Genomic DNA, 22,120 nt, shown 5'->3' with positions numbered 1-22,120 from the left:
ATGGAAGTTGCAAAGTTTTAGTGATCTAATCAGCCAGTAGGGTCAAATATAGTATCTGACTATTTAAAGGTTGTTGAAATCCTCAGACGCTCACTATATGCACAAGGCACACACGTGCATGTCAAATAGAAACAAAAAAGCCGAAATGTAACAGCCTCCACCCTTTCCAAACAAACAAACAAACAATAAAAAAAAGTAGTAGATAGGCACTGGATGCTCTATGGCTTACACGATAAAACTAAACAGACTTAAAGCCATCAACAGTCAAACAGAAACACTTTTAAACAGATTTATTTTGATTCTCCAAACACCCTCTCATCGGACATACTTTTCTAAACAGTGCGCAGTCAAAATGACACTTTAATCTTCATACATCATCTAAGGAAATTCTCTTCTCTTTAATAAAGGGGTACAACTTTTCTTGGAGCCTCAGTGGGAGGGGGCAGGAGATCTGCACTCCATTTGAAACGGCTTACCTGTGTATTAATCTGTTTCTCCTCATCATAAACCTGGATTATTCGAGACATCTAAAAAGGGGCAATAACATTACAACAAAGACAGTGAAGCAGCAGGGGGAAAGAAAAGAGTTCACAGCATAGGCAGGTAACATAATAACAGATCAGAAATCTGTTCGGGCCTTCTGTGCTCGAATACAAAAGTGCGTATCCCCATTACTGCAGAAATTAACAGCAGGTAAAGATCGCACAGGATACAGGAAGCCACACGCAGCTAGTGATAACTTTAGTGAATACAAGTTTAGCTCTCTGGCATCTTTTTTCCTGTATCAACAACAGTCACATTTCTTGTTTTAAAGCCCCAATTTCAATGTAAGTTTACATTAAAATGTAAATCGTACAGAATGCAATGAGAGTTATTTGTAAATCTCATAAACACAAACAGTGAAACACAGAAAACATCAAATGTTCAAACTGAGGCATTTTACTGTTCCACAAAACAATATTAGCTCAATTTGAATTTGATGGTAGCAACACATCTTTTTTTTTTTTTTAAAAAGAAAAAAGAAAAAAAGAAAGTTAGGACAGGACCATGTTTACCACTGTCTAGCATCCCCTCGTGTTTCAACAATAATCTGCAAACATATGAGAACTGAGGAGAGCTGCTGCTGGATGTTGGGGAGAGGAATAAGCAGTCCCATTCTTATCTCACGGAGGACTGTAGCCTGCTCAACAGTTCTCGAATTTCATTGTCATTTTCATTTCCACTTTGTCTCACTCCATTTTAAATGAGCGTTGGCCCTGAGGAGACAGAGTTTCTGGATCACGTTCATATGATTTTTTTTTCCATATGTGTCAATTTCAATGTCATCACCATTTTTAGTACCACTTTCTCTTCCAGACCTTTATTGGCCCCATCCAAGCTGTTTTGAGACCTGTTGCTGACACCAAATTGAAAATGAGAAAATAAGTCCCAGTTTAAACATTTTATGTTTTCTATGTTCCATTGTGAATGAAACATGGGTTTATGAGATTTACAAATAAATGCATTTTGTTTTGGTTTTTTTGTTACACAGCATCCCATACATTTTTTAAACTGGTGTTCTTTCTCTAACAGAAGCGCATCTCTGATGTCTCAACCACTGGTATGTAATAAATGTATCTTTGGAAGCGACCACAGCATTTAACATGGGCACATATGCCATCAAGCAGCAGTGAATTCCTAGCTGGTCACACCTTTACCATTTTCCTCTTTCCTGACTCTCCCCGTTTCCCAGCTATACTCACTTCTATCCAAATGAAGACAAAAAAAAATGCCAAAAACGATAAACTATAAATGAATGACCTAACTTTATATTTTGCGACTATCATAATCACTGGAATGACTCACTGATATTTGGCAACTCTCACTGAAAACCAGAAAGTATTACATTCCAGCTAATCACATGATGTTTTGACCAACATCCTTCACAGATGAGAACCATACTTGCTGTTAATTTCAGTCACATTATATTACACTGCATCTATATAGTGAAGCCATGCTACAAGGCTCAGTGTTCACAGTCAATATTAGCCAGAACTGTAGTCCAGACTTCCTGATAAACCACCAGCATTTCAGTGCCACGAAACAACAAAAATAAATACATCCATGTGTAAAAATGCATTATTTCTCCTAAGGAGAATGTAGATGAACATTATGTGAACTGTATTAAAAATAAACAGGTAATCACAGCCATCCATTAAAAAACAAAAATGTGGGGTTTCATTATAACGCAGACGGTGTTAACAGTCACACGGTGTTCTTGCAGCCAGTGTAAAAAGAGCACAGTGACACTCACTCCATCCTTCAACAGCCAGTGTAAAAAGAGCACAGTGACACTCACTCCATCCTTCAACAGCCAGTGTTAGTGTACGAAACTGAACACACTCTACCTAAACACCCAATTTCCCCTCGAAATACCAGGCAGTGTTCATAATCAGGTTAGACAAATATGACGGTTTGCCTTTTATTGTTTGACCATGAAAATGGTCAAATAATTCAATTTTTTGAATCGGCAGGCAATTCAAATATCAAACCATATCAGTCTAACCCACGTCTGCATGCACACACAAGCAGATGCCATTCCCTGAAGCAGTCTCAAGACTCATGCTGCTCACCTCGTTGTATTTCGCACAGTTTTTGAAGACCAGGCGCATATTGGACACAAACTCCTGGACAGACTGGTAGTACTGGGAATTCCGCAGCTGCAGCTTCTTCTTCACCTTCTTTAGGTCCATGGGCTGCTTGATTATCTTGTAATAGTTGGGTACCTAAAAAAGCAGGTCAGATAACATCTCAAATTATTTCACATGACTCCAAATATTTTTCTTTTGGTGAGACGTAAACAACGTTTTTAGATTGTAAAGATTTTAGAATTTAGAGATTTCCCCAAACCCCAACAGCAGATCAGACGTTTAGAAACAAAGATGCATTTAAACACTGTCATAACCCACAACTGTGGTAGCAGTAAATTGCAGCCATGCTATAGTGCAGTCCAATATAAATGGGCATACAGCAAAATGAAACCCATTATTAGCACAGCATGTTTGAGTAACTTATACCGAATACATGCCAAAGAACTAGGGCTGAACGATATATCGCATTTGCGATAATATCGCGACATGATCAAGTGCAATTTTCTAACCGCAAAGGCTGCGATTATACTCTGGACATGTCCAAATTCATGGGCTGCATCCTCCTGAGGCCGCATTTGTAGACCGATTACGTCACAGCGACGCGCCGAAGGCTGTCCAAATTACTACCATATCCCAGAATTCATAGCGCGGCCCAGCCAAACTCCAGTTTCCAGCAATGGCGGCCGCTACTAAGTTTTAAAATTACTCATACTAATCTTTCTGGGTCACAAAATAAACTTTTAACATATTTTCAGGCGAGAAAGTAGTTGTGTAAACATCAAATATCTGCTCGGTTTATCAAGATATCCCATATTTGCAAAAGTGCTTCGACGTTTTCAGAGGCGTCTGCTACCCACCAGCTCGACAGCTAGCCGGGAGCTCGAGGGTTACTGATGCGGCCGAGAACGGCACAACTCCCGGCACATCATTTTCAGATCACCGCGGAGTTTCGCTGCTCGGGTTAAACGTAATATATAAGTCACTTAGACAACCTAAAAATGTTATTGTTGGGCTTTTTTCAGTGTTTTGTTTGTTCGTGAGTAAATCGGTTTGGCTGAGATTAAAGTTATTAGATTAGATAAAATAAAACTTTATTAATCCCCCGGGTGGGTTCCTCCTTGGTTTTCACACAGCTGACTAAACGTCAAACAGAAAACTTATTAAACAGAAGTATGAGACAGTCGAGAATTTACACCAGTGTCTGGTTATATTTTAGATAGCAAGAAGCAGACGGCCGAGTTTATTAAACTCCACCGAGACAGCGGTGACGCTAATCAGAACTAGCCTTCTGATTCAGAAGGCTAGACCGTCCAATTTCACGCCTTTAAACTTTAAAGGCGTGTTTGTGTGTGTGTTTATACAATTGCTATTATGTTTGCACTTTATGTGTAATGTTACTGACTGCAGAGATCAGTAAGATGTGTGTATTTTTTATTTATTAGTTTTATTTATTTAATATTATTTTTTAATTGAATGACTGTCTAGTAGTTCACAGATGTCGAAAAACTGAGTGTGGTAAAGCCACTGATTTTGTTTATGTATATTTCTGCAATCTGCACATTGTACTGACTTTCATTTTAATGTTTACACCAGGGTTCCTTGTCAGCACTTTATGCTCAGATGTTTGTAAGCTAAAAATAAACTATTGTGTATGTTCAAATATACTGTTGTGATTGAAGAAGTTAAATAAAAATGTCAGTCATCAATTCATGCATCACCTCATGTCATCATAACAGAGGTCTGTCTTCCATGAAAGAACAGTTTAAAATTAATGTAATATAGTATTGGCCATACTATATGATGTATTGCTTGTCTTTGTTTAATAATACAGAAGACAAAGACCTTAAAAAATAATCGCATATCGCATCGCAATCGCAATATTGGGGCAAAAAAATCGCAATTAGATTATTTTCCATAATCGTTCAGCCCTACAAAGAACATGTGAAATAATACGGTACAAATACATTACTTTACACAAACTTGTGTGGATTTTGATATCTGTCACAGGAGATCCTACCCTTTGGACCTAGTGTCGTAACTTCTAAATTTCTAAATTTCTAAGGACAAGAAAGAGCAATGAGAGGACAACCTCAGTTTTTAGATGGCCTCTGGCCATGAAAATCAAAATACCACTTCACTTTTAAAATGTTAAACTTTTTCTTTCAGCATTTCTGCCTGTATTTGCAGCTTGACAGTAAGGACAGGTAAGAAATGTGAGGCGAAAGCAAAGAGGAAGACCTGCAAAAGGCAGGTGGCTGGGACATATAAATGCTGTGGTCACATTGGCATGTGCTGCAAACCACCAGAACACAGGAAGATCCCTCCCGAAGAATCAGTTAAAAATATAAAAGGTGGTTCTATATGTGGTAATAAGAGCCTGACAAGAACAGAAATTTTTCAATACATCAGAAAAAAATTGTAAGAAAAAAAAATTTTAAGCAAAAAAGTGGGGTAAGTGTATCCACTGAGACCACAAGCTACCGTCAGTTCTACAGTAATCGTATGGGCTCAAAATGTGGTCATAAATATTTTGTACTTGTAAATCGGTTTTGTACTTGTAAAAAAGATTTGTATGTGTAAAAAAAAAAAAAATTGTGCGTGCGTAAAAAAAGATTTGTATTTGTAAAAAAAATTTGTGCGTGCGTAAAAAAGATTTGTGCGTGCGTAAAAAAGATTTGTGCGTGCGTAAAAAAGATTTGTGCGTGCGTAAAAAAGATTTGTGCGTGCGTAAAAAAGATTTGTATGTGTAAAAAAGATTTGTATGTGTAAAAAAGATTTGTGTGTGGACTTAGCCCAAAAAAACCCTGCAAGTTACAACTACGAATTTTGACCCTATTTTTCTTCCTTTAAGCTGATTGGTCAATGTCATGTCAATCACAAATTAAACAATCCAATCAGAGAACAGATGGGTTTGGCTGTCGGAGGGGCACTTTTTTGAACTGCAGGTCCTTGAAGGGTAATCTCTATATAAATATCCGATAGCAGTTAGGTCCCCTTACTTTCAGCAGCTGTTGAAAGGAAAAAGTTGTGGTATATCAGTGGTTAGAAATACATTATTACTTTAGGATTAGTTTAACACAACGCCAGGGCTGACCCGGGACCATTGCTGTGAGTCACAGCGCGCAGCATAAAAGTCCTTTCACATCGGACGCAGGATGTGCTGCTAATGCTAACTGCTAACTAAAGGCAAAGGATCCAGAATTTGCTGCTGGCTGCTGAGCTCTGTGAGTTTTTGCAGCAGCTCTACCTGTGCTAGATGCACCTGCTCCTTGTCGTTTTTATCTCTGACTTTATGTGAACTACAATAGTTTGTGGTGTTTTTTTGCTAGTTCTTTAAATGTTCAATAAAAACATGTATGCTAATTCATAACGAAGAAAGCTTTGTAATGAAGACTGTCATTTCCAAAACACTGCCCGCCCCCACCCCGCGGTCCGCAGCGCTGTTGAAAAGGCTGTGGAAGTCCCTGTATTAAACACGTAGTCCTGTGACACAAAAATCACCAAACTCGGACGACCACACTTTTTTCCTTCGTGGTGATGAAGGAAAACGCTGGGTTGGCATGTAAAAGGGCATTTATTCCCTTCAAAGACCTGCAGTTCAAAAAAAGCGCCCCTCCGACAGCCAAACCCATCTGTTCTCTGATTGGATTGTTACATTTGTGATTGACATGACATTCACCAATCAGATGAAAGGAAGAAAAATAGGGTCAAAATTCGTAGTTGTAACTTGCAGGGTTTTTTTGGCTAAGTCCACACACAAATCTTTTTTACACATACAAATCTTTTTTACACACACACAAATTTTTTTTTCACATACAAATCTTTTTTACAAGTACAAAACCGATTTACAAGTACAAAATATTTATGACCACATTTTGAGCCCATATAATTGGACATTTATTAATTTTGGAAGAAAAACAGAAAATACAGGAGTTAATGTCAAACAACACACGAAATGAGGAACAATTAAATTTTGCTAACAACACAAGGAAGTAGAATCTTCACAGCAGCAATGGTGGTGCAGCACAGCTGACACAGTGCTACTTACAGAGCTAGGAACAGGTTCCCTAAAGCCCACGCTGAGCTCATGACAGAAGATGTACAGCAGGAGGCGTTCACATTTCTGAGGACGTAAGAAGAGAGAATTAGTTGCCTTGTATCAGTCACATCAATGTGGATTACTGTGGTTGTTTTACTGACCCTTTGGTCCTCAGCACTCAGGCCCGGCTCTCCTTTGCCCTTCCTGCTATCATCACAGTACTCTATTTCAGGGTTGGTTATACTCCGACAAAACGTGCAGAGAAAGTCGCCCCTGTGACACACAAATAACACACAGCACATTCAGAATCGCATGGAAGTGTGTTTGGGGGTTTAAAGAGATCAACGCGTCTGCTGGTATCACAGCCTGTGACTATTATTCGGCTATTATATTACTAATGTCTTTCTTTTTTCTGTTGCATCTGTGACTTCCTGAAATCCACCCAACTACTTTTTATTTTAATTTATTGTGCTTTTGAAGTTTTATTGCATCTATGTTTCACAGAGTGACCTTGTAAAAATAAGATTTTAATCTAAAGCATTTGGGAGATCTGTAATCTTTTTTTAGGGGACGTCCAATCAATAAAATAAAATAAAACTCCATTGTAATCACTTACTTTGGAAATATTTTTATGGTGGGTACATGGCATTTCATGTGAAACACTTTGGGGCACCGGTCACAGCACAGCAGATCACCGCCATTGATACAAACAGCACACCAGTCTTCATTTGGGTCATCCTCTTTCCCTTCAACATTCCCGGTTCCAGTAGAAGCCTCACTCCTTTTGGTTTCTCCCCCCTTATTTGAGTTTCCATTAGTGAGTGGAGCGACTGTCGTGGTGCTGCTGCTCTCTGTGGCTGACGAGGTAGTGGAGGTCATTGTGGTTGTGGAAGAAGATGACGCGGCTGTACTGGAGTCATTGAGTCCAGAACAAGGTGTCTCAGACTGAGGTTCCGTTTTGATGCGCTCGCCTAGAGCCTTGAGAGCGTCTTGGCCTGCAGATACAGCTCCCACTACAGGATGGGGGCTGTTCTCTGGACTGCTCATCTTCAGGGGAAAAGCACACACAAAGCAGTGTTTTAATGCAAAACGACAATATTTGACAAAATAAAGACACTACTCTAACTAAATACAGCTTTGTCAACAGTGTTATCATATCACTTTTCTGTTGAATTTGCAGTGCTGTACTGCAATATGATATTATCACATTACAACTGTATATATCATACCATGCAGGCACTCCTTCCAGCATCTTTCCCCCGCTCTGTCTTCAGAGAAGAAGCTGGACAGCTATAGCTGTCATCTGTACCAGGCTCCTGCTTCACCGTCACCTGCTCCACTGCTGCTCCACCTCCTGGCCCTCCCCTTCCTGCAGAACTACAGCTGAAACAGATAAAAACAAACCAAATTTTATCATGCTTCCTCATTTATATATATAATTGACTTATTATGAATAAACCTGCATAACTGGAAAAGAACATGAATTTTGTTCTGACCCAGTCGTTTTTGTAAAGCATTATTTTTAAATAGATAGGCTAGAGAGGGTTATTTCATTTGAAATAACTTTTATTTGTTCTGCACTCTTATTTTCTCTGTCCAAACAAACCTTTCTATTAATAAATGCAGAACAAAAACGCACGATTTCTGAATCAGAAGAATGGAGATACAAGAAGGAAAATGCAAAGTTGTCTGACTCCCGTTCCAGACCACATACAGTTCTCATGTTAAGATGTAAATAACATAGCAAAGATTAAAATTACAGTTGCCAAATTTAACATCACATTTAACAGTGAAAACACTGTGAAATAGAGCACCTTTAATACATCTTGCCTAGGAGAAGCAAAGACTTCCTGAAAGGAGACACTATTTGTTTTCTGGTGATGCTCTGATAGGAGCATCATCTTATATCAAGTTGAGTGCAGCTCAGACTTTCAACAGGTGACTAAATCAGCCAGTAAGATGTATTTGTTTTAATGTGGTTGTGTTGTCAGCATTTCAAAGATGCTAAAGAGTCCTTCAATTAGTTTTAATACATTTGTCTGAATCTCAGCACACAGCAGACTCCTGTACACTCATCCTGTGCATTCATCCTGTTGCCTCCATCGGCACTAAAATCATCAGTGTGCGAGCATTTCCACTGATTGCCCAAACTATAACAGAAACACCGCTTATCTTGAAAGATGAGATGGTACAAAGAGTAGTTGCTATTTATCCTCCACAGTTTTCTTTGTCCATCATTTTTACAGAGGTAGCTTTTTTATTGCATCAGCCAAAATCCACAATTCTACTTCACATCTTTGTACAAACAACAACTCATCAAGCATTGTTGACTGTTCTGTTCAGTCATTTTCTTTACAATGCAATTTATCACACCCATTTTATCAGGACATTTTCTCCTGAGTGAATGATGTTGCCATAAAACAGAAACAATAGTCAATACATCCACAGCAGATTTTTACTTAAGCTCCTCACAGCATCAGGATTCAATCTTAATCTAAACGACCCCTTTTTGTACCTAAGCTGGACCGGTTTAGTGTCGATTAGTCCAATTACTTTTGAGCTGATTACTGCACATATAAAAAGCATTTTCCCACACAGTTCTTTCAATATTAAAATAATACCACAATATATTCATATTGTAGATCTTATATGATTATATTATCGCTACAGATGTAAATGATATAAATGAAAAATTTTACATTATTATGGACCCAACACTATGCTAAAGGTCATGGAAACACTTGTAAATCCTTTCTCCTTGCTAATAAAATTTTGACTTATGTTGTCTTACCTGCCCCTGCTGCCTGTGCTGGAGTTGCTGGAAGGCCGTGCTGGCGTATGGGAATTAGACACACCTGCAGACATAAATGAAACAAGGAACAAAACATCCATGATCACCTCTTTCTCTGGGTACACATTAAAGCTCTTCAACATGTACACAGCACTTAAGCAGGGAAAGAAAAGAAAGAAGAAGAAGAAAAAAAAAATCAGTGTCATTTAGATCAAAGGCTAAAAATCCAAAGCTATTAATGCCGCCCGAATATCCCATAGACTGTATGTGATTTAAAACTGCAACAACGTTACAAATAAAACATTAAATGATATTTTAAAAAGACATGCGGATACCTGAAGATCCAGGAGAGTGTGTGGATAGTCCGGGTGAGGGGTTCATGTCCACTGAACCCAGCTGAAGCTTGCTGGCTGTGATCCCGCGATACATAAGGTCTCCAAGGTAGTTGGTACCTGCATCCTCCAACTACAAAAAAAGTAGAGCGATAGAGAAAAGTTAGTGAAGAGGCCAAAAATAAAAATAAACAAATAATGAAATAGTGATATCCAACCAAGGTAAACACCACCAGCTACAGACACATGTAATCGCAACTAACTTTACCATTCCTGGTCACATGACACATTTTATGTAACTATACAAATTCACACATTGCTCATCATGTTTTCAAATATCTAATTTATGAGTTTTTTTAATCTAAGCTTCACAGATATTAAACATCTTTCAGTGCTAGTGATTATTGTTGGGTCTGTGTTTCCACAAGCCCCGCTGGTTTAGAGACTTATTCATCATGAAGAAAACAAAACAGTCAGCGATCGATCGATGTACTTGCAAGGGAGGCCTCGTTGGCGTCTACCACAAAATGACCCCAACGATGGCCTCCGCTTGCTGCCTTTTATTGGGAAAACAGTTCACACAATACACATCACAGCAAAAGCACCACCCACGTAAAACCCCCAAATGGTTACAAAGACAAGGCACTATGCGTGTGTATGTGTAAACATCTGTGTGCGTGTGTGTGTGTGTGATACCTCCTGCTGACCAAAAGGGTCATAAAAGCAGGAAGCAACATCACAAGAAACAGATCTTCCAGATAGGATGTGCCTGTGATAAAACACTACAGCCCCCGCCCAGAACCTCGAGAATCTGGGTGAATGAATTCCTTTCATCACAGAGTTAAAACAATGTAGAGATGGTAAGCATAAAAATGACAACATTTAACAATTCACTCTAACAATTATACAACCAGAAAACAACATATACAAACTTTATACATTTTAATATTTATTGCGCAACTATTTGCGTTTTTTTTAGTGCTGCGATACACAATTTCCTAACAAAGAGTTAACACACACTCCTCAGCCTCCCTGGGAAAGTCTATGCCAGGGTGCTGGAAAGGAGAGTTCGTCCGTTAGTCGAACCTCGGATACAGGAGGAACAATGCGGTTTTCGTCCTGGTCGTGGAACACTGGACCAGCTCTTTATCCTCTCGAGGATACTCGAGGGTGCATGGGAGTTTGCCCAACCAGTCTACATGTGTTTTGTGGGCTTGGAGAAGGCATTCGACCGTGTCCCTCGGGGTGTCCTGTGGGAGGTGTTGCGGGAGTATGGGGTGTCTGGCCCATTGCTACGGGCCATTCGATCCCTATACGACCGTTGCAAGAGCTTGGTTCGCATTGCCGGCAATAAGTCGGACTCGTTCCCGTTCCTGGGCTCCGCCAGGGCTGCCCTTTGTCTCCGGTTCTGTTTATAATTTTTATGGACAGGATTTCTAGGCGCAGCCAAGTGGCGGAGGGCTTTCGCTTCGGTGGCCTCAGAATCTCATCTCTGATTTTTGCGGATGATGTGGTTCTGTTGGCTTCATCGGGTGAGGGCCTCCAGCTCGCACTGGAACGGTTCGCAGCAGAGTGTGAAGCAGCGGGAATGAGGATCAGCACCTCCAAATCTGAGGCCATGGTTCTCAGCCGGAAAAGGGTGGAGTGCCCACTCCGGGTCGGGGATGAGTTCCTGCCCCAAGTGGAGGAGTTCAAGTATCTCGGGGTCTTGTTCACGAGTGATGGGAGAAGGGAGCCGGAGATCGACAGACGGATTGGGGCTGCAGCTGCAGTAATGCGGATGCTGCACCGGTCCGTCGTGGTGAAGAGAGAGCTGAGTGTAAAAGCGAAGCTCTCAATTTACCGGTCGATCTACGTCCCTACCCTCACCTATGGCCACGAGCTGTGGGTAGTGACCGAAAGAACGAGATCGCGGATACAAGCGGCAGAAATGAGCTTCCTCCGAAGGGTGGCTGGCCTCTCCCTTAGAGATAGGGTGAGAAGTTCGGCCATCCGGGAGGGGCTCGGAGTAGAGCAGCTGCTGCTCCACATCGAAAGGAGCCAGCTGAGGTGGTTCGGGCATCTGACAAGGATGCCCCCTGGGCGCCTCCTGGGTGAGGTGTTCCAGGCATGTCCCACCGGGAGGAGGCCCCGGGGCAGACCCAGGACACGCTGGAGAGATTATATCTCTCGGCTGGCCTGGGAACGCCTTGGTATTCCCCCGGATAAGCTGGAGGAGGTGGCTGGGGAGAGAGCGGTCTGGGCCTCTTTGCTTAGGCTGCTGCCCCCGCGACCCGGCCTCGGATAAAGCGGATGAAGATGGATGGATGGATGGATGGATGGATGGATGGATGGAGTTAACACATTTTATATAATTTATACTGATTAAAAAAAAAAAAACAATGTAATGAAATGTAATGTAAAGAAATGTTGATTGTTAATCAACTTTATTTTGAAAACTGAACAACAATAAAATGTGCTTACCTGAATGGGAGGGATCTCAGGTACGCAGGGCAGGTTCTCGGGATTGGTGACGGATGGGATGAGCTCAATAGGACCCATGGCAGGGTTTACAGGGCTACGGTGTGCGTGGGCGCCGGCCATACTAGCACTGGTGGGACTCGTGGGATTGGCATTATGCAGGGATGCAACCGGAAAAGGTCCTGCATGCCCTGGATTAGAATGCTACATGGAAAAAGAGAAGGGAAAGTATAGAGGAAAAGGAGGGAGGAGAGGAGGGAAGCAGGTCACTCACTGAGGTTTAAATAAGAAAAAAAGAAATCTTTGTTGTGCAAACAACATTGCTGCATCATCATGCATTTGAATGACCACACATGCTGCACAAGACAAATTAATGACAAAGTAAGAAAAAAGTGCCAAACCCCTGATTGTAGTAAGAAACGAAACCTTTGGTGGCTCATCTCAGATTCTATAGACATCTGGACACAAAGAAAAAGGGGCTGGATATAGTGGAGCTTCTCTTACCTAGTCGTGCATGCAGGCAGCAAATGTACATTTTTATATTGTAAATGGTATTTTATACAGTAAATGGTATTCAAGAAAATTAATGTGTACAGATACACTGGAGAGGTAGTGTTAAGCAGAGCTGAGGAAGTCCTTTGCAGCCTTCTCTGGAACAACAGTTTCAGATTTCCTTTTCAAGGAATCATTAATGGTGTGTTTGGATGTTATACTTCATCAAATTTAATTATCATTTGTGTGTAGAAAATTGAATTTAAAAATTCATTTTTCCATAATAGCACAGCTAAATTTGAAATTAAAACCTGAATGACAAACAGTTTTAAATGGACTTTATATAATAACCCTGGCTTAATTATTCTAAAAATCAATTAACTGCATTCATTTCAGGACAAAAAAAATGTTTCGCTGCTTTTCTGAATGAATAAGACTGTTAAATTTACAAGAAAAGGTTTTTACATGTGTATCTGTTAAAAATCTAACGTGTTCCTTTCCTTTAACAGTGGCTTTTCAACCTTCTTTAAAAACCCAGTTATACCCTGCAATGCATGCATCATATAGAATTCAATTTACAGGCTTTGAGTTTTATTATTTATATTTTTATATTCAATTTTATTTTCAGTTCAAGGAAATCTACTGTTAAAGAGCAGTTCATTGCTCATTGTTCATTGCAGGGAGGCTGCAGGTAGAGAGGCAGGGTACACGCTGGACAGGTCTGTGACAAGCTAATACAGAGGGACAGGTGATCTTTTACTCACATCACACCTACTGCAATTTAGAATCGCCAATTAACCTAATATGCATGTGGGAGGAAGCATGAGTGCGCAGAGGAAACCCAAATTGACACAAGGAGAACATGAAAACTCAAAGTGCTAACCACAATGCTACACTAGTAGCATCTCTTAAAGCCAAAGTCAAAGAAGAGACTCAATAATTGCCTTACTTATTCATGGTCTTAACATCGACCACAATAACCACGATTTTGGTCACAATCCAGCATCTCTACTCACAACTAAATAAGTATTTATGTAGGGCTTTATATCCAACAGCAGATTTCTTATTTTTAGGAGACAATAATCTTTTAATTAACGAAAATTGACGAAAATAAATGTCAATTTTCTCCTGAAGGTGAATTCCTTGTGCTTCTATAAAATACGTTATGCATTTTAGCAAAAAAAGAAAATAAATATTACATTTAATAGTGCACACATATATACACAACACTTGCTTTTGAATTTTGCTAAAACCTTAACATTTACAGAGTTTACATTTCTTAAATTAACGCCACTATTCACCCAGATAAGCTTTAGTGATTCTGTTACAGTCATACATGAAAGCAGATGGCAGAAAATACACATCTAACAGCCCGTTTCCCTCACAGGAACCTTTGCTGAGACTTCAATCTTGTTTCCAGTGTTAACTGCATGACTAAAAGGTGTCATCACATCACAAATCGGCCAAGTACACAATATATCAAGTCTGGTGTCTGAAACCATTGAAGTAGGAATGCAAGAAAGGGATGAAGTGAATTTGGATTCAAAAAGAGAAAAGGAAAAAGTGGTCCGCTCTCTTTGGGCTCATCTGGTTAAATGATGATTATACAAAAAATAAAAATAAAAATCTGACATTCACAGATATTATCCTTATTTTCTATATGGCTTGCATATAATTTGATAGATTACAGAAACTTTTGTTTGCCCCACAATAAAAAAAAAGAAGTAGCATCTGTGAAATTATGTCCATTTTTATATTAGTGGGTGACATAAAAATGAAGAGATTTCTATGTAATGTGATCAGTGGATATTGCAGTGTAATTAGATTATTAATATTTTATATTCTTACATGAAAATGGTAGTTACATTTTTCTAATTCAGTTTCTTCTTGCACATACTGCAAATTGAACTTCAGCTTTGATTAAATGATGTAATTTAACCATGCTACTATTAGAAGAGTGAAGATAGACGGCTGCACCATCGGCTGTTAATTTAAAATGAATATCCATCTATGAATCAATGACTTTTACAAAAATACTGGCGGTTGCCAGTGGTACCCCTCAGACTTCTATGAACTTCAAAATCTTACGTCATCTTGTTCTCAAGTTATTGCATTCATGAGATTTGGTGACTCGCTGATCTAGAGGCCCAGGTCAATGATATTCAAACTAGTCAGAGATTTTTAGTAGATACACCTTTGGCATCAATTTGAAACTCATATGTCATTTCGTTCTGGAGTTATCACATTAACTAACTTGGGAGTTCATGAGGCAGACCCGCCAGGGTGACAACAATAACCCATTAGCTTAACGAATCAGAGGTACAAAGACACCCATCAAGATCAGTCTAAACTCAGACTGATAAAGGTGGGGCTGATGTTTTCTTTGGTAAAAGGTTGAATCTGGACAAACACCCATAATTGTATTGTTTAGGAAGTCCTGATAGTGTCTTGTAGAAAAAACGGTGAGGTTAATAATGTTTGAGAATATTAAAAATTATTAACCTCAAAAATGCCTTTATTTCTTTAATACTAGACTTTCTTACTTGCACTCCTACACTACATACACACACTCCAATTTATTAGATGCTCAGGCAAGCAGACCTGACCACCTGGTAGATAGGTTGCAACAGCAGAGCACACTGGATGCCACTCCTGTCATGTCCTTGCAGGGGCTCCCCCCCAAATAATATACTGGATATTGTTCAAACTACTTTCTTAAGTCAGCTATCAGGCTGCTTAATATCAGCCTTGCTCTATCTATACACGAACGGTATTAAGAATGGCATTTTTGGTCAAACAGCTGTTTACCAGTCACATTTAATAAATTAATCTAAATGTGCCTTACATAATAAAATTACACCTGTTCAGCTATTTCCATGTAGTGAAACTAGAGTGTGTTTTGTACTGACCTGTCTCTGTAGCTGCGGCTGCATCATCGTAGGATACTGCTGTCCATTATGTCTCGGCTGACTGGTGGGCATTCGACCCGGCGATGGGCCAGGTAGACGCATATGGTGTGAGGAAGGGTACAATGGGGGGCCCGGCCCCCCATTCATACCCCCAGGCCCTCGTGGTATCTGCTGCATACTGATGAGTCTTGGGGGCTGGTGGAAAACAAAAACAGAAACCATACAGACATATTCGACTCCTGTTCTAGCAAACATGGTCGCCAGAGACATGTCAATGATGATGATTAATGCTCATATGGCAATCACTTCAATCATTTATTCTACGGAGACACTTCAACTACTACAGCTTCTCAAACTTCTAGAATTCTACTTATTCCCAACAGGAAACATGTTTTTAAATTAAGTCTCACTGAACTTTTTTGTCTAAGTAAATGTTTTTTGCCAGATTTGAAGCCAATAAAAGTATTTAAGAGGTATTGCAGCATCCATCCACACTGCTGACACAGAGGTTTAGTAACACATTATTTTTTGCTACACTAGATTTACAGTTTATTCCAAAATGGCCCCTTAGCTGGGAATGATTTCATACCTGCTGCTGAACCATGGATGGGCCAGCCTGCCTGGATGCAATGCGCATCTGTTGCTGTATTTGCTGCTGGTGTTGCTGCTGTTGTTGTTGGTGCTGCTGCTTCTGGTGTGCATAAGCTGCCTGCTGCATGTGTTGCAGTCTGAGTTGTGCCAGGTTGATCTGTCCTGGGTGTTTGCTGGGGAGACCTTGAACTGGGGATATAGGTGGTCCGCTTACCATCACGGCGCCGGGCGGCTGTGCAGGTGGAGGTGGTTTCTCAATAACCAAATTACCTAAAACAAGAGGATGGAGGCCAGTGAGCTGAATTTAAAGAAGCACACGGAATAAACGATCCCTTTATTTACTTAGAGCAGTGTCTGTCACGTAGAAATAAACAGCTTGTAAGAACATTAGACGAAATATTCACTAGAACAAATCAATACTTAATGCACTGACATGGTAGTTGATGAGGTATAATTTGGGTATACATTTCTCTCACCTAGATTAACCACATTTTTGGCCCAGAAGGTGGGGTCACAGAAGAAGCGCACAACTCCGTTGGCCTGGGGTGCTGGCTCCAGTCTAACTTTGAAGAGCTGGCGTAGCTGATACAGGATCTGCATGCATTCATGCACACACAGAGAATAATGTTCTTCAGTTACAGAGCCTGGCTAAGCAAGCAACAAATATTATGTTTATCAGCAGGCCCTTTGGGAGCATTACTCAACAATCCCACAACAAATTTATCTCAATTATCACATTTGCTGGCTATCTTGTGGTAGGCGGTTAAATTCACATGGCAGAGCCATCCATCCACATACAAGGGGATTAATTTTGCAACTATATCAATATAGCTTGGCCAGCAGGGTACAACAGGGACAAAAATACTCTTCTTAAATTGCTCCATTACATAGAACCACAGGCAATAAAAACACTAACATACAAGCTACCATACCTCCTTATATTAATTGCAATTCACACGTGATCACGATCATTAGGTCATGTGACTAAAATATTCATTAAAAGAAGATCAAACACTTTATATAGTATGATTCTTTGGATGTACGGGGCTTTGGCATCCGCTTAAAGCCAAATCCAATGCTTTTTCAAGTCTGCTTTGTTCAGGCCATACAGTTAGCTCCACCATCTCCACTGCTGATCATCTGGAGCCCTTGAGAAACATACCAGCCTCTTGCTGTAGAGCAGTGCTGTGCTGCTGCCAGTAGTGATGGCCCAGTGGCAGAAGTTGAGCACATGATGAATCTGTTGTGCCAGTTGGGTAGTGTCTTTATGCTGAGCCACAAGCCTCATACTGCGTTCTTTGGTCACACTCTAAGACAAAAAGAGAGATTATATTGGTTAAGAAATTGCTACTCAAAGAGTCTAAACACTCCAGCTGAATGAATAAGTCATGATCAAGCCAAATCTCCCTCAAGGCAAAAATAAAGCACATGCATGGAAAAGGATTAGATCCTTAGATTTGATTAGATTAAAATCTAACAATCCCTGCAGGTTGCCTGGGTTACTGCGGTAGAGTTTAACAGAAAATAGCAAAAAAAAATAAATAAGAAAATAGGCACAATACATGAAGTGTAGAAACACAATGTGAAAAAGGTTCCGCTAACAAAATGCTTGCATCTATGAGCCGGGCTCCAGACATAAAAACTCTCGAAAAGCCTTTTGCCAACCACACGTCTTTAACTGTGCAATTTCAGTGAAATTACTATGTTTCAGCGCTGTTACAGTGAGTCGCCTGGCACAGCCTGAGCTCTCATAAATTCGTTCAAGTACTGCTGCTGTAATTTCAATCCATTCCACCAAACCAATTATGAATTTGCAGCAAATTATTAAGTTCTGATCCAGACTAGCTTCCACTAATATTCTCTTACCTCCAACTGCTGCAGCAGAGACTTGCCCTTTTTGTTGATTTCATTTATAAGAGTAAAAACTGCAATTTTGATCTCATGCTCCACCTTCCTGTGTGTCTCATTAAGTTCTTTTAACCTGGGTTAAGGTAAGCAAAAAGAGGACACAAATGATTTACATAGAAATACCAGCCAGAAGTATATACATCCCCCAACTGTGTCAACAGGTAGCACTGGTTATGAAAAAGTCGCACCTGCTTTGCACCTGAGAGACAGAATAATGGACAAAGTTCTTCTTTTCCTGTAATTTGGCCATAGTGGTCTCAATGATGCTTTTATGGTTCTGGAAAGCCTCTTCCAGAAACTGGTACCTGGGAGTTGAAAGATAACATCAGGAAAAAAAATATAAGAACAAATGACACAGTACTCAAAGAACACCAAATCATACACGCACAAAATAAGGGTTCATGGCAGGTTGAATCACCATGAACCATGTTTACTTGTCGTTCTTCTTGGCTTATTGCACCCTTAAAGTGAATTAGCAAGACATGTGCTCAGAGCTCATCAGAAGAAGCCAGAGACGCTGACTGTTTTATATTGTGGATTGTCATTTATGCTTAGAAATATATACTCATACATGCTTAGAGTTATATAATCAATTGCATATTGATAGGATGTCTGATCCTTAGTAGTCTGCAAAGACTGTGTGTGCCTTCCACAGGGTTCTGGCATGCACACACATCCTAAGGTCATGAGAGAGGTCGTACCTTCTCTTACTGATTTATGGTATAGGAGGGACACCTACTCTGTATATGTTTAAGTATAAGAGCCCTTTGTTTAGGTGGACTGCTGGACTCCTGGCACCAGCTTTGGGGAGCATGCTACACATGCTTGGATTTCCCCTTGTGGGGAAAATTAATTTATTAATTAAGTTATTCTATTCCTGTTTTCATGTCCTGTTTTATGACCACTGACATTAAAAGTATCGCTCCTCATTCATTTTCACAGTTGCTTCAAAATAAGTGTGTAGATAAATACCTGGGGGGTTGCTAAGATAGCTGCTGAGTGGGAACGGTTGTTCTAGATAGACTTTGATACCATCAAGTTGCAAACAACTTTCAATTAGAGGGCAGACGATTTATTAGTTTTGTGCAGATAATGGAAAAAAGGGTTGATGTTCCTAAAGGTGAGTCTCTCTTTGGAATAATTGAAACTGATAAGCATAATTTGATACAAAAACAATATTCTCATTATATTACTACTGAATCCTAACCTGCTAACCTGTAAACAAAACATTTTAAAGCCTCATGGCAGTATGTACATTAAATTTGGTGTGTCAATATGAAAGAGGTGCAAAATGCCCAGACACCAGTGGCTGCCAGCAAAGTAGGCAATCATTCTTAAACCTTAGTGTGCTGGGTTACTGCAGTAGCCCAATGTTAGGATTATTGGGGTAAAAACAAAAACACACTGTGCAATTAGTCACACAAGATAGAGACACTTTACCACATAAGAAAGCTGAAAGACAAGCAGCTGACAGATGAAAAAGGCATGTGCATGCTGAGCTACCTGTGCTCCTTGTGCTCCAGCAGCTGGCAGTCCCTACAGGTTAAAGTGTCACATGTCTCACAGAAAAGCTTCAGTGGCTCCTGCTTGTGGATGGGGCAAAAAACGGGCCTCTGTTCTGAGGTGCTGACAGACTCTGTAAATACACACCAGAAGAAGACATCATGAACACTCAGGAAAATAGTGATACTGGCAAGGAGTGAAAATGACCACAAGGAAAAAAAACAAACAAAACAACACAAGTCAATGGAAGATCAAACAAGACTGCAAAGAAAGAGAAAATAAGACAGAAGCTATAAGAAAACTAGAGATTGGATCCTCTCTCCAGCCTGAGGGGTTCCATCGAATCCATGAGATCTGCAGCACTATTACCATGGCAACAACCAATCAGCTTTACCACAGACACTGCATGTCAACTACTGTTTGCCTTGTTCAGTCTTTTGTAATGTTAGCCTCACTAAGTAGCAGCCAAAACTTCACTGTAAGAGTCGGAGTCTTACCAGACGCAGCATCAGCATCCTCCTTTGTACGAATTTTGTGGTCCTTTGTGATTTTCACCCTCTGGTGGGCCTCCACACAGGTTTTACACAGCCACTCTCCACACTCCACACAAAACCCTATAGTTCCTGCATTGTCCTCACAACTTGTGCACACCTTGGAAAGACAACACCAATTAGCACCTAAAACAAAGTATCAAAATGTGGTGATATCATACCAACATCATAATCTAGTCTTCTTTTTTTTTTTTTAAACACCATTTTTGGGACAATGTAACATTTTGTGCTACCAAAAAAAAAAGGAAAAAAAAGTAATAATCCACCATTATAAAACATATTTTGACAAAGCATGAACTATCAAATTCTCGCTCTATGGCGCAAATACACCAAAGATATATTAATACAGAATTATTCTCACAGTAACTCTGTTTTGTAGGTAACTTGTTAAAACTGACAATAGTTTACAATTTATTTTTCTAACACTAACATTAAAAATAAGTGAAGGTTTAATCTTGGAAAAGTGTGAATTATACACAACTCTAAAAGGTGTTGGGGTATTTAATTCTGAAATGTTGTGGGTCATTTTAGTGGGTCACGAGGTGCAGGAGTGTGGTTTTACTTGCAGCAGTAAAAGAAAACCAATGAATTCAAACAATATTCAGCTTCTTCACTGCAACATAAATCTGCATTTTTAAGTTTTAAGGATGATCTGGTAGTCAATTTTGTGTCATCACTGAAAGATACTCATTTGTTTTGACAAATAACTGAAAATTAAAATAATATGATTACAACTAACTAAGTCTTCCACATTAAGATACTGGCAAAATTCCTGTTTGAAGAATCTAAATGACTCTTCAAGACTTGTTTTGGGAGACTGAACTAATGCCATTTTCATATGTTTTTAACGGCACGAGGATGGAAAGCCGGAGTGAAATTAGAACCTGAAAAGGTATAATCCAGATAAAAATTACCTCGTTTTGGTAAGCTGTTTGCACTTCCACAGATCATGTAATGCGCCTCAGTTTTGTCACTTGCCAGTTTTAAACAAGAACTAAATAGGATCATTCTGATTCATGTACGGACTTTTAAATATTACCAAACCCAGATTACAAGTACTTTAACTTGAACGCATCTACTTTGAATTATTGTATTTATATCATGACAAGTTGAAAATATTGAGGAGAACAACATGTAGCATGGTGTAATATTGCTAAAAGAAATTTTATGTAAAAAAAAAATTATTATTTTTTGGGGGGGGGGGCTGTGTAGGTGTCCTTTAAATTTTGCATTTAAAGGACATGTATCAGTTTGACAGTCTTGTAACACTGTTTAAGAGTTCTAGTTTTCTTTCTTGACAACCTTTTGATTTTGACTTTGGTTTATTTTTTCCATTGTAATCCAGTCTGAATCAGGGATTATGGTAATCCTTGATATTCTGGATCACAATAATCATTATCCTGTTCAAACTAGAGATTTGATATGGATTAAAAAAAATTAGCTGGGTCACCTGATCCTATCTGATTACATGATCCTGTTGTTCCTTTGAACTAGATTTCAGGATTTGATCCTGTCTGATTGGATTAATACTACCAGATTACTTTTGAAAAACTGGACCCTGGTAGGGGAAATTTAAAATCCAGCTGATATTTACAACTTCCCTAACATCTAAAGATAAAGCTTCTGAAAGGAGCCTTGGTGTTTTTACTTGGCTTTTATCATGTCACAGGTCACAGTGTGGAGTTTGCATGTTCTCCCTGTGCCTGCTTGGCTTTCCTCGAATTTCTTGCCACCGTCCAAAAACACGTGTGTTAAGTTAACTGGAGATTCTGAAATGGTTGCAAGTGTGAATGTGAGCATGGATGATTGAATGATCTCTCTCTATTAGTGATGTGATAGACTGATAACCTCTCTAGGGTAAATCCCGCCTCACACCCAGTGCCAGCTGGGACAAGTTCAAGCTCCCCCACTTAC

The 22,120-nt window shown here is 39.7% G+C and overlaps 1 protein-coding gene across 2 annotated transcripts in view; it reads right to left on the bottom strand.

Moving 5' to 3' along the window:
• Positions 1-22,120, bottom strand: part of trim33 (tripartite motif containing 33) — a 33,089-nt gene that overhangs the window by 744 nt on the left and 10,225 nt on the right. The window contains exons 3-20 of one of the 2 annotated variants that reach the window (XM_085344281.1): positions 20,153-20,306; positions 19,656-19,788; positions 18,341-18,457; positions 18,111-18,225; positions 17,407-17,553; positions 16,721-16,838; positions 16,243-16,514; positions 15,654-15,848; positions 12,654-12,710; positions 12,256-12,456; positions 9,796-9,925; positions 9,461-9,524; positions 7,899-8,052; positions 7,286-7,716; positions 6,831-6,942; positions 6,679-6,753; positions 2,613-2,765; positions 477-527 (exon numbers count right to left, since the gene is read on the bottom strand). In XM_085344281.1, the coding sequence (XP_085200407.1) occupies positions 477-527; positions 2,613-2,765; positions 6,679-6,753; positions 6,831-6,942; positions 7,286-7,716; positions 7,899-8,052; positions 9,461-9,524; positions 9,796-9,925; positions 12,256-12,456; positions 12,654-12,710; positions 15,654-15,848; positions 16,243-16,514; positions 16,721-16,838; positions 17,407-17,553; positions 18,111-18,225; positions 18,341-18,457; positions 19,656-19,788; positions 20,153-20,306 (2,679 nt within the window). The remainder of the gene's footprint in view (positions 1-476; positions 528-2,612; positions 2,766-6,678; positions 6,754-6,830; positions 6,943-7,285; positions 7,717-7,898; positions 8,053-9,460; positions 9,525-9,795; positions 9,926-12,255; positions 12,457-12,653; positions 12,711-15,653; positions 15,849-16,242; positions 16,515-16,720; positions 16,839-17,406; positions 17,554-18,110; positions 18,226-18,340; positions 18,458-19,655; positions 19,789-20,152; positions 20,307-22,120) is intronic. The other variant, XM_085344282.1, reaches the window with a different exon arrangement.

This window comes from Diplotaxodon limnothrissa, linkage group LG20 (assembly GCF_057381915.1).
Source record: "Diplotaxodon limnothrissa isolate DT_005_m linkage group LG20, D_limnothrissa_male_GT1.1, whole genome shotgun sequence".
Lineage (NCBI taxonomy): Eukaryota > Metazoa > Chordata > Actinopteri > Cichliformes > Cichlidae > Diplotaxodon > Diplotaxodon limnothrissa.
The sequence above is the reverse complement of the archived record's forward strand: the minus strand, read 5'-3'. Positions and strand labels throughout refer to the sequence as shown.